At 44.7% G+C, this 17870-nt stretch overlaps 1 protein-coding gene across 1 annotated transcript in view; it reads right to left on the reverse strand.

Annotated features, from left to right (window-relative positions):
- Positions 1 to 17870, reverse strand: part of LOC109469615 — a gene marked incomplete at its 3' end in the record, with an annotated part of 53803 nt that overhangs the window by 11494 nt on the left and 24439 nt on the right. The window contains 21 exon segments of the mRNA XM_019768153.1: positions 2 to 720; positions 883 to 1002; positions 1223 to 1375; positions 1718 to 2017; positions 2407 to 2767; positions 3044 to 3405; positions 3565 to 3804; positions 4078 to 4252; positions 4498 to 5900; positions 5903 to 6956; positions 8090 to 8487; positions 8818 to 9038; positions 9433 to 9616; positions 10150 to 10351; positions 10541 to 10896; positions 11127 to 13895; positions 14158 to 15451; positions 15745 to 15944; positions 16199 to 16281; positions 16620 to 16848; positions 17055 to 17724. Of these exon segments, the coding sequence (XP_019623712.1) occupies positions 2 to 720; positions 883 to 1002; positions 1223 to 1375; positions 1718 to 2017; positions 2407 to 2767; positions 3044 to 3405; positions 3565 to 3804; positions 4078 to 4252; positions 4498 to 5900; positions 5903 to 6956; positions 8090 to 8487; positions 8818 to 9038; positions 9433 to 9616; positions 10150 to 10351; positions 10541 to 10896; positions 11127 to 13895; positions 14158 to 15451; positions 15745 to 15944; positions 16199 to 16281; positions 16620 to 16848; positions 17055 to 17724 (11493 nt within the window).

The raw sequence follows: 17870 nt of genomic DNA on the forward strand, positions 1-17870 counted from the left end.
TGGACAACTCAATCACTGACCCCCGCTGCACTGTCATTGTTCCAAATGTGATGTTTCCAGGTGAAGTTAGGAAGTCGTACACTTGGTTGATCATGATGCCTGTTTGGGTTGTGGAGGCAAAGGTGGTCCTGGCTCCTTTGGCGAGAAAGATGTCATACACCCCAGTCACAACTCCTTCTATAGTGGTCCGTGTTCCAAGTAAGGTAAGGCTTGATGGGAAAAATATCTCTGCACCTGCATCTATTTTGTAGCTGACAGGAGCGACTGTATACCCAGTCTGTGACTCAACAACTTCACAGTACATCTTCTGGCCAGGTCTCAGGTGGACCTGCCCAGTTCTGTCACCTACAAACTTGTGTGCCACAAGAGTGTCGGAGCCTCCATGGAGCCACAGCACCACATGGTTCTTTGTCTCGATTTCATCAAACTCAAAGTATGTTCCATTTTCATTCATTATAACAGTGGGTAAAATGTCATTCCTGTTGTCATTGTCAAGGAGTAGCTTAGAGAAGGCATCCTGCCACAAAGTCGTGTTTTGGTTAGGATCATAAGAAGCCTTTCTGTGCTGAAGTCCCTGGTTTGTATCTGTGTAGAAAACTGTTCCACCAGCACCATTGCCTGCATCCTCTACTGGGCGGTTTGAACCAGAAAGTCCACCAAAGGAAGTGTATGTTCCCGTGTATTCTCGAAGCCAGGCTACATGAACTGCAATCCTCCCACCTGGAATTACATGTATGATATGGTCAAAACTATTCAACTCATCATATCTAGAACCAGAAGATTATAATTATATGCTGTCAAAAACATTGTACATGCTTCAGCAGCATTTGTTCATAGTTTCCCATCTTTCAACTTAATGCTATCAATAAGTCAATGTCTTACCTGCTCCACCATAGCCGTAACCAACACCATTGCCTCCATCAGCATTCACACTGCCATGGCCAGAGAACATCACTGTAGTGAGGTAGACACTTCCACCACTGCCTCCACCTGAATTGCTTCCTGTGTTGTGGATGGCATAGGTAGTGCATGTGTAAGTCAATGGGAGGGGCTAGGTGTTTGACTATTGCATTGGAACATTTAATATCCATTCAATCAGTATGTTCAATTTTTTCAGAAGAGGTGCTCCTTCCCTGAAGAAAGTAGATGAGTAGGATTGTGTTTCATTAGTAATCATGTTTAACTTAGTTGTTCTCCCTCCAAATAATCAGGGCTAACACACCTGTAGCACTTTCCCCCATGGTTTCCAGAGTTCCATCCAAGTGAATGGAATGGCCTGCATGGATCTCGATGGCAGAGCCCCCTGCTCCTCCGTGTGTCCCTCCCCCACCACTTCCCCAGTGTACTGGCTTACTGTAGGATCCATACACTCCACCTGAGGGGTATAAAATGTGTATTGGATTTTCAAAGTGCAATGTCTGTAAAGTTAACCCAACAAAATTATATTGTGTTTACTAAATTTTTCATCTTCACACACAATTTTACAAAGTCAGCAGCACTGTACTGCACTGAAAACCTTGGAAATATTTATTTCTCAACTGAGTGCCTAAGACTGTACATGTAACAAAATTGTGATACTTAAGGTGAGTGTGTGTGAGTGAAGACCTAAGATGCTATTGTTCTGTTTTACTAAACATTTTCCAAGTGACCACAAGATATGGTAACTGAAAGATTTCAAACGTGGAAAAAGCATATCTGAGATAAAGACAACATTTACCATGAGTTTTGTTGGAAATGTCTGTTCCACCACCATAACCCCCATGTCCTCCTCCTGTTCCATATCCAGCCTCGTCTTCTATCCCAGGAGCCTCCCCCAGTCCTGACATGTAGCCTCTCCCCGACACCACCATGCTGGCTTCCCCCTCGATGTTCAGGTTGGAGGCCTGTATGAGCAGAGACTCAGCATCGATGCGGGCTGCATAGCGCATGATGAGGTCATCAACATCTATTTCCATTCTGCTGGGATAAGTCAACCTCGCTTCAGCTTCCAGCTTCAGCTCTCCAAGTTGCAGCTTTCCTGGAATGAAAAGGAAAATACATTTTGTGTATGTACAATTTCTTCAAATTTCTTCAGAATCTTCTTAATAAAACTTTTGTACATAGGAACTAATCCACTTCCTTGACACAGGTACATGGGGCTCCCTACATTTGTTTAATATGTATCTTTGATGAAGAAAAAAAGCTGTTAATGCACATATTTACACAATCTTCAACAGTTACTACAGTATTAGTGAATAGTCTGTGTACTAGACATATTTCCTAAATATGATTATAGCAACACTTATTTCTAACCTACAAGACTTACAAACATAGTGAAGAGAGTCTCAGTGCGGATCTAAGCAAGTGAATGGTATGCACAATTAAAGAATTTGTGTTGCCATCACAGAATTAGAAGCATTGGCATACCTGGGACTGGTGTTTCTGTATACGTCCTGTTCTTGACCAGTGCATTTGTGGCATGTGGCCCCACTGTCATAACCTTCCCTCCTGCAATACTCAAATTGTACACTCCTGTCAGCCTCCCATCCAGGTAAACTGCTGGCACCCTTGAACCAATCACCCGGAAGTCGTTTGGAGCATACAGCTCGCCATGCTGGTCAATGATGAAGTTGACTGGTGGCTCCGCTCGGTGTACTTCAGCCTCCTCATATTCTATGAAGAACGTTTGGTTGCCACGGATGTGTAAGATGCTGGTTAGGTCTCCAAGAACTTCATAGATGGAGACGGATGATGTTGTCTTGTTTATGTACCCAATTTGGAATATTGCCTGCAGGATGACACAATGTCATTATGTAAGAATCTAAGAAAAATTTCTGCCTGGACCCATGAAGTATGCATTTGTTTGCTCAAGAGTAAGAAAACTTTCCCTGCTATTTTTAGACATAAATAGATTTGAAACGTGTTCCACCAATACAAACACTGATATGTGGCAAATGTTAACTTAAAGTGCACCAACATGTTCACCTATTATATAAACATTTGCAAGCCCACAAATTCTCCACAGACTTCATTATGCTTCATACATGAACTTCAAATTCCTTACCATACGCTGCAGCATCACTTGATCAACGGCAAAATCTGCCTCATTAAGTTCTTCGTATCCCTCCACCTCCTCCACAATGGGGTGTCTCTCCTGCAGTACAAAGGCTTTAGGAGGTACAACATCTTGGTTGTCGATGTACAGTCTTCTGAAGTAGGTCCCATTTCTCAGATCCTCCAAGTAAACAGTTCCAGAGCCTCCGAAGTCACCATTTGTGGTCCCCTTCTCTCCCAGGGCTTGTAAGGCACCTCGGTACTCAATGACATTGGAGCAGTGCAGTGCTATTCTTCCCCCAGCCCCACCGCCTGCATTGTGATCTCCTTGGCCACCACGTGAGCTTATTAAACCATGCCCTCGAATGTGACCTGTGCATGAATAACATGTAACAATTAGCAAACCTTCACATCAAAACCCTTTGCAGAAATGACCCATTTATTATGCTAAAGTGCACCCTGGAAAACAGGGTAAAAAGAATTGTGTGTAAATAGTTTTAAAGTAAGGGCATGTTAGGTCTATGCACTGACCAGAGGTGATCCAAGCACTTCCTCCACTGCCTCCTCCAGCCCTCGTACCAGATCCTGCCGAGTCTCCATCAACATTTACCTCTCCATCCAAAATAAAGATGGCACCAACGATGATCCTCACTCGACCTCCTCCTCTAGGACCAGGCAGGTTGTTTGAGCCTGACCCCCCACGGCTCCCCAGCGTTACAGGTCTGTACAGGGAACCATAGGTGCCTCCTCCTACAGTACCGCTTCCTGTTCCTGAAAAAAGGAAAATGTATTAATCATGATACATGTATTGTATTTTGATGACTGTAAAAGTATGGCTGTTATACATGTATATGACTGTATGTATGTATAAAATGTAGGAATAACATTATGTTTGCATGTTTGGTTTAAACATAAAGGATTACAGTGTATTTTGTTCCACTGATATTCATCTGATTCAATCCTTCGTATATACAAGTTTGCACATCGACCGTCTATCTCTGCTGTGACATATGACCTGTAAATCCACACTCTCTGGATACACACCATTTCCTCCATAGGTTGCATGTCCAGCTCCTGATCCCACATCTGTCCCCTGCCCCGGGCCACCAGTGTCGTATCCCCTCCCAGCAGATGTCACTGTAGCACTCGGCTCCAAAAAGAAGTCTGTTGCATAGATGTTGAAGAATTCAGCAAGGAGCTGACAGGCCCACTTCATGTCCTGTGAAAAAACAAGACATTAAATGTAGATACTTCAATGTGACACACTTTTAATAATCATTCCATGCTTGCCAGAACATACTGTCTAGTACTGATTATATCCATCATCAGCCCAAATTTGTTTTCAGACTTCATTCAATTTCTGTTCTTTTTAGTTTGTCACAATATGTTGATTTGTCCTACCTGTTACTTTACATCATGTGATTTACATTTACAAACATGTATGAAAGAGGATTGATTTCTCACCAGGAATCCAACTGTAAAGGTGATGCCCATTGGTGGAGGGAAGGTAATCTGTGACTGTGACCCAAATTCCAAACTTGCGAATTTGAATGTTCCGGGCTCGTCCACAAACCAGATGCCATCTTGCAGTAAAGCAGTATGAGCATGTGGGCCAATTTCAACTAGTCTTTGGTGGGCAATGTGAAGATGTCGTACACCCACCAGCTGCCCATACCATTTGAGTGCTAGGTCCCCTCGTCCAACAATGTATACTGTGGTTGCTAGTTCAGCTATTGCACCTCTGTCGATCCAAACATTAACTGAAGATTTTGTCAAAGTGAAGGATGATTCTTTTACTTCAAGGCGATATGTTTGGTTTCCATGCATGTGGATGCGTCCAGATAGATCTCCTGTGACATGGTGAATAACAAACCTCCGCATTTCACCATCATCAGGCATCTGGAGGGAAGCTTTTCTGACAATATGGACTTCGTCAAAGGTGTAGTTGTTGATGTTGGGTTCATCAAGAGTGAAGTAGATGTCCCAGTCTCTTTCAGCATTGTCAATTCGCAGCTGGGTGTAAGGCCTGAGGTCACGGATATCTTGGAGGTACACCGACCCTGGACCACCTGGGTGACCACCGTCACCCCCAAGAGCATCATAGGAGCCCTTGAACTCATTCTTGCTGTTTGTATAGATGGCCATACGCCCTCCAGAACCACCTCCTCCATTGGCATCTCCATCTCCCCCATGTGAACTGAACGATCCGTGACCCTCAATTTCACCCGCTGTGACCCAGATGGATCCACCACTTCCACCTCCACCTCTGGTGTTTGTTTCTGCCTCCCCTCCACTTGCACTGATGAGACCATCCAGATGGAGAACTTCTGCTACCTCCAGGTGTAGGCTTCCTCCTCCTTTCCCACCATCTCCACTCCCCCTTCCTCCTACACTTCCACGTTCACTGGGTTGGTAGATTGTGCCGTAGTACCCACCTCCAAGGTTGTTGTTTCCACCAGTCCCACCCATACTTGCATGTCCTCCACCAGACCCTCCTTGAGAGGATTGCAGACCTGCACCAAAAGGAGCGTCCAGTGTGTCCTGTGGCCTGTCGCCTGCAGAGCAGCTAAGTGTGCCACCTGCTTCGATGTTCAATCGTGAGACCAAGAACTGGAAACCTTCGGCTAAGATTTTGGCACCATATTTCACATCAATCTCCCCCACCTGTCCAACCATGCTCATGTTAGGAGCAAAGTGTAGAGCGGACTCAGTTTTGAGCTGAAGGGTGGCGAAAAGAAAATCTCCAGGTTGACCAACAAAGGTGTATGTTCCATTCTCAAAAAGTGCTGAATGAGCCTCAGTTGAGAAGTGAACAGAGGATCCCTTGCTAATGACAAGATGAGCAACATTTGTCAACCGCCCATTCAGTTCCATCGCCTACCTTTTTTGTCTCCATACTGAATACCCATGCCATTGACATGGACAGTTGCTGGCAAAATGACCTCAGATCCTTCATCGATGATGTAGTTGACTCTTGCTTTGGTGATTATCGTGGTCGAGTCCACAAACTCACTGACAAACTGGTGACCTGCATGGGAGTGAAGTACGCCTGTTCCATCTCCTTGCACTTTATAAATTGTCAAGCTAGCAGCTGCCTGTGCTACACTGATGTCAAGAGATGCATAGTGGGTCAAGTGAACCTGGTCAAATACATAGTCAGTAACATTTCCTTCTGCCAAGCTCACATACTGTGTGAAAGGTCTATCCTGGTTGTTGATGCGAAGTTGTCTGTGTGGGTAGCCATTACGAGTCTCTTGAAGGAAAACAGTGCCAGGTCCACCTCCTCTAGGTTGAGTGGAACTGTCCATTCCATCACCACCAAGAGCCAGGTATGTCCCTTCATAGACATTTCTCTCTGCTGTGTACACAGCAATCCTTCCTCCTGCTCCCCCTCCTCCATTTCCACTGGAGTCTCCTCCATTTGCACTAACATCACCAAATCCTTCCATTAGCTTGCTCTCTATCCAAATGCTTCCTCCACTTCCTGCTCCACCATCGCTCTGGTCAGGAGAAGCTCCCTTTGCAGTTATCAGTCCATCATTGATGACGTCTGTTGCATCTATGTAGATTCTTCCTCCACCTTTCCCTCCACGTGAGCTCCCTCTGCTGCCTGGCATGTTTGGATGGTAAAGGGATCCGTACGGTTGTCCTCCACTCACTGTGGCACTATAACCTCTTCCTCCAAAACTGCCATGCCCTGCACCAGAGTCACCAGAAGAATAGTAACTGCCAGATCCAATATCAATGTCAAGTTGTTCTGATGAAGAGCGATCACTTCCTGAACAAGTCATTGTACTGCCAACTTCAAGATGTATTGATGTAGCTCCAATGTCAAACCAATCCGCTTCCAACTGCGCTCCAAACTTTACATCTATGTTCCTACATCGATCTTGGCACCTGTGTTGGCCACATATCTGACAGTACTACCTGCATATAGTTCTACATTTGCAAAGGAAAGTTGCCCCTCTGTAGCATTTATTTGGTCTATTGAATTGTAGATTGTTGCAGTTGGATGTACAAAGGCAACACAATCTTGGTCTATCACAAAGTCTCGCACTGCCCGTAGGGCACCTGCCCACTCCAGTGCAACATTGCCTTTGCCGGAGATTTGGGTTCGAGATGAAGTGATCAGCTCTGCATGATGGTCAATCTTTAGGTTTGCTGGGATTTTAGAAGTGGTTTCATTTTGGTCACCATCCTGGTCAACAAGGTAGGTCTGGTGGGCATGAACATGGAGGAGGGCTGTTCCGTCACCAACAAGCCGATGGACATTAAGACTGCGTAATTGGCTGTCAGTTGGCATGTCAAACTTGACCACATTGTTTACATGGAGTTCTTGTAGTTTGGTGTTATCACCTTCATCAAGTGTGAAGTAGATGTCTTCTTGCCTGTTGTCATTGTCAACCATAAGTGTATCTATGACTTTGTTGCCATCAGTGTGCCGAAGGAAGATGGAGCCAGCTCCTCCTCGCCCCTCCACGGGCCTGATCCTCCCACTAGCATGGTACTTCCCATGGTAGATGTTCACCCCAGCTGTATGGACAGCAATCCTCCCTCCACTCCCACCACCACGATGCTGATGATCCTCCATCTCCACCGTTTGCATGTAGGGAGCCAAAACCTTTAAAAACATCTTCTGCATTGATCCATATGCTTCCTCCACTGCCTCCACCACCATGCACACTGCTGACTGATTGTCCGTTTGCCTTGACCTGCCCATCCATCTCAAGCTCCAGGGAGTAGATTCTGATGGAGGAACCTCCTCTACCACCATCACTTCCCCCACCATTTGTGCCAGATAAAGCAGGTGAGTAGATAGTCCCATATGGCGGGGATGCTGTAGAGAGGTCTTCACCATTGCCTACACCTCCTGCACTAGCATGAGACCCTCCAGCATTTAGTGATGCTGCAGAATTAGCACGAGTTGAACTTCCATCCACTGAAATCACACTACCTCTTGCCATCACCATTTTGCCAGCTGTTATGTTGACAGAAGCATACTGAAGTTGCACACCAAAGTTTCACCTCTAGTAACCCCACTGTAAGATGAAGATCATCGCCGGTCATCAAGTTTCCATCTGGTTTTATTATCACAGTGGTAAAAATGTAAATCCCTTGTGGAATCATCCACAAATCTGGATTCAGATATCTGCGAGGTAAAGCTGGTATTTGACAGTGACAGTAGTCCGCCCTGTTCAATAACAACTTCCTGCACTACAATTCGTCCTTGAACTGTGATAGACGTATCAACAAAGATAGTTGTTGGGAAGACAACTGTGGCTTGAGGGCTGACCATTAGGTTGACATTGCTTGTCCAATGGCTTGTCTCACCCTCTACAAGCTTTGGATAAAACAGTTGCTGGCCAACAATGTTGACTGTTGCCAGTTTGTCTGCTGTTAATTTCTTCAAGTAAACCTTAGAAGTGGAGCCATTGAAGACTATGTTGCAATCTCCTATTAAGGAACAAGAAAGAAAATACAGAAAATATTGTAAATTTCATCTGTGTTGGTGTTTTACAGTGTAAACAGTTGGACTTTGCAGGCTGTATACTATTTTACGAAATGTTTCCACTAATTCAATCATGTTCTTATATTTAGACATCATCCTCTTTCTCAGATTATCAAGAAACTTCTTAGATACATAGTACAGCTTCTGTCTTGCCCATTTAAGAATAAAATGCCAGATGTCTTCTAAGTCAGTATTTGATTTGATAGCAGAGCAATGACACCATTTTACATTTAGAAATTTGGTTCAGCCCAAGACAGTATTTTGTACATTCCCACCTTTGATGATGAACTCGTCATATCTGTAATGCTCTCCCTCCTCAGCAATGACAGTGTTAGCCTGGGTCTTCCCACTCTCACTGACGTCACTCTGAACCATCAGCCGTGTGGAAGAAAATCCTGACAAGTTGTCCTTAATGAAAACTGTCCCTGGTGCACCGCCTGCAGAATAATCCCTGCTGCTGCCCCCATAGGCTGTCACTTCTCCAGGAAAACCATACCTACATGTGTACAGTAAGGGAATAAAGGGTTAAGATCCATTTTAGTTCAGATACTTAGACAATCAAACTGCCAAGTTGCTCGCAATGTGTTAAGTGCAAGTCTGCTGCAGCTAACTACAAACTCATTACAGGACTAAATCTGCTGTGAAATTTGCTGCTGTTCCTGCATTAGTTGCTGATGCCAGGAATATAATCCTGACTCTGTTAAGCTGGTGTGAGTATCAAATGGATGTGTGATGCAGCATGCAATTTCTGTATTAGAAGCATTTAGTAGCCACTGTAATGAGCACAATAATGAATGATATTGCTGTCTACAGTCTAGATAGCCTCTAGGTAATGCCAAGATTCGGAGCATATTATCTTGAAAAACCTAAAAGCTGAAAACTAGGCCTACTGTTGTTGAGTGTAGATGGCTATTCTTCCTCCACTGCCACCACCTCCCACTCCTTGCTGGCTGCTGCCTCCATCTGCCTTCAGGCTGCCATGTCCTTTCATGTTATAAGCTGCTATGTAGACACCACCACCACTGCCACCTCCAGCATTTGACTGGCCATGTTCTCCACTTGCATCAATGGATCCTGATGTTAAATCAACAGTAATGAAGATAAATGAAAAAGAAAAACCTTCTTTTTTGTAATTTGACATAATGCTACTTTTCACAACAAACTTTTACTTTCAGCAATATCATAGATTTGTAGTCTCCTAAATACATTCGAAAAATTCTAGTAGAAATGTATGTAATATGTCTATTTTACTTAGGTAGCAAAGAAGAAACAGGCCTTTGCCATGCTAGGAGTTGCTTGACAAGTAAGTTTTGTACAAATGTTTTCTACATGTTTGGATGAGAAAAAAACTCAGGATATTGACACTAAGACTTCTACTTTGTCACTATGCTGTCCATGGTGCTGAAACATGTGTTGTCTACAGACTGGTGAATATAGGCATGGGGAAAGCACTAGGAAAAAGTTGATTTCCCACAACAAAGGAGCCTAAAATTCACACTCCTTTGTTTCTTATTGTGCTTTCCCACCCATTTCAATGTTGGCTATCAGGGATGCTGCAAATCCTCTCAAACATTTGTAGTATTATATAATGCTATCTTCAAACCCACCTTCCAAAGTTAAGTCATTGTTCAACTGCATGTAGAGATATCCACCCCCAGCTCCACCTGTGTCGCTGCCACTGTTGCCTCCCCCAGATCCCTTGAGTGAAGGAGACTGAACAGAATCGTACCAGGACCCTCCTTGTGGGGTAGAGTCACCAGGTGAGCCTCCAAACCCGCCATGTCCAGCACCAACTCCTACCTGATCAACCTGTCATTAAACAAAGATCTCAAGTTCATGATTAAAACTCACTTGTCATAACAAGGAGCTCATCGAATGACCAATGCTGCAAAGAGAGATAATTTTGCAATATCTTTCTCTTCTATTTTATACAGATGCCACTAGTACTACTCAGGAAATCCTACTGTATGAATATACATGTAAGGATACGGAACAAACCTGCATTCCTGCACCCGGCCCTTCCTCCGCACCATTCCCACCTCCTGATAGATCCAACATGGCCCCTGCATGAACCCTGACCTCATTACCACGCATGTGCAGTGATGTTGCCGTAACAACACCTCCGTAGTTCACCTCTAGGAGACCAATGTCAATCATTTTGCCTTCACTGTCTGCATCACTTTCAAATGTGAGCTTTGCATGGTCCTTTACATGAAGTGAGGCCAGCTTGTATGCACCAGGCTCAGTGATGAAGGTGTAACGGCCATCACTGTACATAGCTGTACGTACCACAGGTGACAAAATCACCTCTTGGTGTGGTGCTATTACCATGTCAAAGATGTTGGTCAGCATACCTAAGACAAAAAAGGAGGTGATATCATAATGAGAATGTTTTTGTCAAAATTTGTTTTCAAAGTATCTCAATTTTCTTCAATGCCATGGTTCTAAACCCTATTACAGTCAGTCATGCATACACTGTTACCCAAGACTTGTATGGATGAAAGATTGATTGAATGTCATTACTGTCACTGTATGTGATAGAATTAGGTTGAACTAAAGCTAGCTTATTTGAAAACATTCTTACCTGCAAATGAATTACTTGGTCCTAAGAAGGTCACAGTTGGAGGAAGGCGCAACTCTCCTTGTTCACTAAGTGCAAAGCTACACTCAGGTGAAGATTCTGACAGACTAGTGTCCACCGTGAGAACCATTGTGTCATGGATGTGGATGGTACTGGTAACATCACTGTATAGCCTGTCAGCTGTCACAGTAACATTGAATCCCTCTACATGTAGTATCACATTGTCCAACACATGTAGCTCATTGAAGTGGTGGTCTAGGACTTCTGTCTCATTTAGGACAGTTCCACGTGACATGTTTGCTGTCATACATGAGTTGTCCAGGATGAGTGTGGTGTATTCATCAGAGCCTTGCATTTCCTTGATGAAGACTGTGCCTGCGGACCCTGCCTGGCTTCCCCTCTGTGCAGAACCTCCACAGGTTTTGTAGCTACCTGTGAACAGTGACTGTGAGGTGAGGAAGATTGAAACTCTGCCTCCACCACCACTTCCACTGGTTGGATCCCCTGCATTTCCACCTTTCACATTGACTTCACCTGAACCAGTCAGTGAGTCCAGAACAAGGTGTACAGTACCACCACTACCCCCACCAGCGGATCCAGATCCAGCCACTCCTTCAGAACTGATCTGACCATCCAGTTGTAGGGAGTTGGATTCAATGGTGATGATGCCACCTCCTGCACCACCCACACTCCCAGCTGGGCCGTTACCTCCACCACTTCCAAACTCAGTTCCCTGGTAAAGTGTTCCATACGAGCTGACAGGGTTGTTTGTATTGTCTGCTGTGGAGCCTCCCCATCCACCATGGCTGCCACCTGATCCAGATGTCAAGCCTGATACTCCAGCACCAAGGCCCTCTCCTCCTCCAAACCCGAGGCCATTGCTGGCTATACTCCCACTCAGGCCAACTGTGACTGAAGGGGACTTGACAATGAGCCAACAGCCAGTGATAGTACCACCATAACGAACATTCAATGCTGTGAGAGTGGTGAGCTGTGTAGGCTCTTGGTAAGAGGTAGTCAGATCAAACCTTCCTCCTTGCATTACTTCAACATTGCCAAAGGTGAATGAGCCTCTATCATCCTCCACATTTTCTCCCAAAGCTGTTCTTGCAGTAGATTCAAACAGTACTGAAGCCCCCTCTCCCACAGTCACCTCCTGAAGTCCCCGGAGAGTTCCTCTGAGAGTTAAAGCTTGTTGACCAGTTGTTGACTTACTGAATAAAACTCTTTGTGGAAGAATTAGTTTTCCTCCTTCTTGGACAACAAGAGATGTTGTGGTTATGAATTGATTGGTTCCACTGTTTTGTCCAATGGCAAGGGTTTGGTTGTTTAGGACAGTGACTGTACCAGAGAAGTCACCTAAGAGATTATGGATGGTAACATCTGTGTCTCCAACAGAGGTGACAAATTCCACTCTGCCCATTTTTTGTACCTGGAGGATGTTGATGGTAAGTGTTGTACCTGACTGTGACGTGATAAAGGTGCTTTCCCCTGAGGGTTGATTGTTGTTGTCCACTACAACTGTATCATGCTGTAGTCCAAAGCTTACACTTCTGAAGAAGATGGTTCCAGCAGCTCCGTTGGTCTTGCCAGCGCCACCAAAGGTTGATATTTTTCCAGTGAACTTGTCAATATTTCCTGCGTGGATAGCAACTCTGCCGCCACCACCACCACTTGAGTATCCCACATTGCCTGCTCCACCATCTGAAGTTATAAGTCCATGTCCTTGGAAAATTGCTGTAGTGATCCATATGCTTCCTCCACTTCCTCCACCAAGGTAGTAGCCATCTTCAAAAGTTTTCTCCATTCCACTGGCACTGATCAAACCATCTAGCTTCAAAGACTCAGTTGCTACCAGTTGTAAGGCACCACCACCACGAACATTTGTTCCAGTTCCACTGCCAAAGCTTGATGGAGAAGAGACAGACCCGTATATCTGACTGTTGACTACAGCATTCCCTCCTGTGCCTCCATGGTTTGCTCCTGATTGACAGATGCTGGCATTTTCAAAGCAGGGATAACCAGGGCCCACCACATATCCTGTGCCCACCACCTCAATGGCAGATCCACGTTCCATCTCCACACTCCCAGCTTCAATAAGAACCACTGTCTCATTGGCGGATGACTTCAGTCTGCTGCCTGTACGCAACTGCAACTGTGTTGACTGCACTGTAACATTGGACTCATAGTGACGTAAATCCAATGTGGTATCTACACCAAGAGACAGCCTGTCGACATGAAGAACACCCGGCACTGGAGCCTGGCCTTGAGGACTGATCTTGGCTGTGTTGTCAAAAATGGCAGACGATGACTGCAACAGGTGAAGCTCTGATGTCATTAGATGGCTGTTTGGGTGAAGAATTAACTCATTGGCATGTATGATGGTACTACTGATGGTAAGCACACCTGCAATATCCAGCAGTGGCTGTTGCTCTCCTGTGAATGTAGCAGATTTGGTTATCTCTACATTTCCTCCAGCCTCAATTCTGAAAGCGCATTGAGTTCCCAGTTCTGCATTGGCAAAGTCAGCAATGGTGGTTGTTGATGCACTGGAAACCACTATCTTCCCTGTACCATCTCCAGTCAGCTTTGAAATGTGAAGGTTGCTTGTGACTCCTAAGGTCCCATATCTTATCACTTGCACTTCATCAACTGTGGCAAACTCAGAGGTTGTTGGGGTTGGAAGACTGTTGGTGTTGGTGTCAGTACCGCCATCGATGATAAGAGTGTTGTGTGCTATTCCATTGCTTGTGACCCTTACAAATATTGTGCCTGAAATATTCAAGCAAATGGATACAGAGTTCACTTTCATGTTAGTATGATCATGACAATTGTAACTCAATAGTCTTAATATACATATACCACTAGGTATTTATTACATGTACATGTAGACATTGTTATGTCAATAACCTATTGTAGATTGTATAAGATATGAAAGGGAACAATGCCTATTAGTAGGACAAAAAGTAGATTGGCTTAGCTTAAAACAGTTCACAGCAAAAATGAACTACAAGCTGCTACAAAGTCGACTTACCTGGTCCACCAGGCACATTTCCATCCCCTCCAGCAGTACTGAACACCCCCTTGTAAGTTGATCCACTGACGTGCAGAGCTATACGACCTCCTCCTCCTCCTCCTGATCCTAGTGATGTCCATCCTTGTCCACCATTGGCTGAAATGCTGCCATACCCACTAAACTGAGCTGCTGTGATGAAGATGCTGCCTCCACTGCCTCCTCCTGCTCCACTACTTGTGGTATGATCACCTCCACCAGCTTCAACTACCCCATCATTGATGAAGTTCCCATGGACAGTGATTTTTATCTGACCACCACCCTGGCCTCCACCAGTGCCTTTTCCAGCTGTTCCGTAGTCCTCAGGAGAAGTGATGCTGCCATGGACGGTGTCAACAGAGCCTCCACCCTGACCTCCATGTGTTCCACCAGGGTACACTGCTGAACCTACAGTGGAATTTATGACTGCTGCTGCATGTATAGAGCCTCCTGCATTGATGATGAGATCTCCGTTAACTATGATGTGGGAGGTGCTATGCCCAGTGGGATCACCAGTCACAGTCATGACTGCTCCACCACTGATGGTGAGAGACTGGTATGTTACTGTCCCCTGTGGTAAGGTACATGTCTGCCCTGTCATTAAGTTGAAGTTGGTGCCATGTGGACACATGACATCAGGAAGGTCTCCTACATCTTCATCTCTATGATGTGTTCCCACATTTAGTGGAGAGAATGAATCGCTGATGAAGTGGGAGCCGTACATTTCATACAAACTGGTAACCTGCAGCTCCATTGGTACATTGGTGGGATTCTGGCACTTTATGGACCTTGTCACACGTCCTCCTTCATATACCTTCAAAGTGTCCATGTTGACGGTGCCTGGACTTGTGTCACCTGTGTATCCAGGATATGACAGAAGGAAACTCCCCCCTGACCTGACTGTTATCTCACTTATGTCACTCACTTTGCCACACAGGTCAAGCGTCACACCCTGCCGTAGCAGGATTTTAGGACGTGTGTAAATCACTCCACCTTGGCTGACCTCGATACTTGCAGGCAGGTCAAGTTCATCAATGTGACTAGACTCCATAATGTGTACCTCCTGTTTATCTCCTACCCTCAGTGTGGAACTCCGGTCTCCCAGCAAGTTGTTTATGGTGACCGTAAGTGGAACAGGAGAGTCTGTTTGAGCTGGGAACGTCAGCTCTGCACCCCCGAGTAACTCCAGCTCCTGTAGGATAGCCAGGCTCCTGGCCCTGTTGCCTGGGTCCAAGATGGCTGCCGTGCTTGTGAGGTGTTCTGCATTCACAATGACCTGAGCAGCAGACATTAGTTCAACAGCTTGATTCAAATCCAGTTCCAGTGCTTAGCACAGTAAATGATAACTCAAAATTGAAATATACCTGTATACTACATACTCTAAAATGTATAGAATGTTACGCTGAGTTTGCCTGCTTTTTCAGATAATATATGTAATCTTCCAGTCATGTTTTCAACTCTACCATCATATTCACTTCTCAAAAACTGATCTTTAGTAAGTTTAGATAGAAAAAAGGCAGACATAGATAACATGCAGTGTATGCAGAAACAGGACATTAAATTGCACACCTTGTCATAGTTGCTATCACTTGTGGTGTCTTTGATGTAAACAATCCCAGGTCCTCCATTGTTGTGACCAAGGCCTCCACGGCTGACCAGAGAGGCTCTTGCCAGTGTACTCTCTCCATAGTTCACATGAAGGGAAATATATCCCCCTCCCCCACCACCTCCATTGGAGATGCCATGGCCACCACTGACATTGAACGTTCCTGCAGCAGTTGATAATAAGAGTAGAATGGAGTTAATGTAGCCCAGAGATGAAGTAAAAGATTATCCTGAGGCCAAGAAATTCAAGTACATGTATGTGAGATCACTTTCATTTAAATGCATGTACATGGACGAGTATATTTGGAATGATGTGTACTCTGAATTGGTCTGGTCTGGAGAGACTTTACCATGTATATTGTATTCAGATAATGCAACAGAGAATCAAGTCTTAGATATTAATGTAATTAAGGCTTACCCGTGGCTACTAACACAGGGGACTCCACCCAGATGCTGCCGCCTGATCCACCACCACAGTTGGAACTGGGTGCAGACTTGCCTCTGTAATGAGCGAGGGAAAATAAGCATTTAAAATGGTAGTTCAACAGACATTAGCAGCTGCTGTATTCAATTTCCAAAATGCATGTTTTATTGCTTCATAAAATTCAGACTCTTTATATACATTTTTGTAAGCCTACCTTTGCCAAATTTTTATTACTGAGAAAGACAACACAGGAAGGACCTCTTTTTATTCTAGATAATGAGGTGTGACACAACCTATTATGATTAATAGATTCCAAGTTATAGGATAGTATGATGTTGATGGCAAAGTTGACATTGAACACTCATGATGTCATCCATAAACATTTCAGTCAAAACTATTAAAACATGAGTGATACCTGGCACTGATGAGTCCATAGTTCTCAACCCTTGCACTTGCAATGATGTGCAAAGCCCCTCCTCCGGAGCCACCACCAGATTGCTGACCACCACCCCCAGACCCCATCTCAGCTGGAGACAGGTAAGAGTCGTAGTGCTGTCCACCATGTGCACTGGAGTGTGATCCCTGCCCTCCCAGTCCAGCATGGCTGGCACCTCCACCAATGTTGTTGTAAGTGGTACCATGTCCTATAAAAAAGGAAAATAACATGACAGAAGAACTTAATTGACACGACAGAAGAACTTTCTGACACGACATAATGTACATTATGTACATTACATGATGACAATTTAAAAAAGACTAATTGACATTCACTCATTCACATTCATTCTTTTCATCATTAACAAAAATTTGCTCTCATCACTTTTCACAAAACTATGTATTTTATTCCTACCAGATCCAGATCCTGGCCCATGTCCAGTGTAGTCCAGGTCCAGGTGCCCTGCCTCTGCAACAGTGACGTGCTCTGCATTGACCTGTAACCTTTTTGCCACCAGCCTTCCTCTTGCCTGTACTGTCAGAGTCTGTGCTTTTAACTCATAAAGGTTTTCAGTCCCAGTCATGTGCACAACAGCATTTGCACCAACAGTGAGGCTCGTAGTGAAGTCCAGGATGGGGTGGTCCTGATCTGAGGTAGCAGTCTCAGCTTCTCCTCCAAACGTGAGAGTACTGTCAGCAACAGTCAGCTCACTGATACCAGACAGTGTACCTTCCACAATGTTGAGGCCTTTGTGTAACATGATACTGCTGGGCATTGATAGTTCACCATTTTTGTGGACCTTGAAGTTGATAGGCAGGTAGTAATCAGTGCGTTGGATGGTAATCATCTGGCCTGGACCCACGTTGAGGGTGGGTAGGCTGCTCACATCACCTGTTCTATCTCCTACCAGTTTCTGAACAGTGTAGTATCTCACAAGATTTGGTGCAGCAGCATCTACGTCGAATGCAAGATGAGCATTGCCTCGAAGGTCAAGGGTGGCAAAGTTGTAGCTTCCAGATGGAGGAACGTTCACCCACGTTCGACCACTCACTTCACTGAGGTCAAAGAAGTCCCCGATGTTTTCCTGAAAACCAGTCATGACAATTGGAAACAAGCAGTTCAGACAAAAAGACATTGAGCTTGCACATGACAATTAAGGCAAAATGTAACAAAAATAACTCAAGACAGCTGCTAAGAATGTGCCATAATTGTCAACAAAGTTTCAAATAC

The sequence above is a fragment of the Branchiostoma belcheri genome, unplaced genomic scaffold, assembly GCF_001625305.1.
Source record: "Branchiostoma belcheri isolate BF01 breed outbred unplaced genomic scaffold, Haploidv18h27 scaffold21, whole genome shotgun sequence".
Classification (NCBI taxonomy): domain Eukaryota; kingdom Metazoa; phylum Chordata; class Leptocardii; order Amphioxiformes; family Branchiostomatidae; genus Branchiostoma; species Branchiostoma belcheri.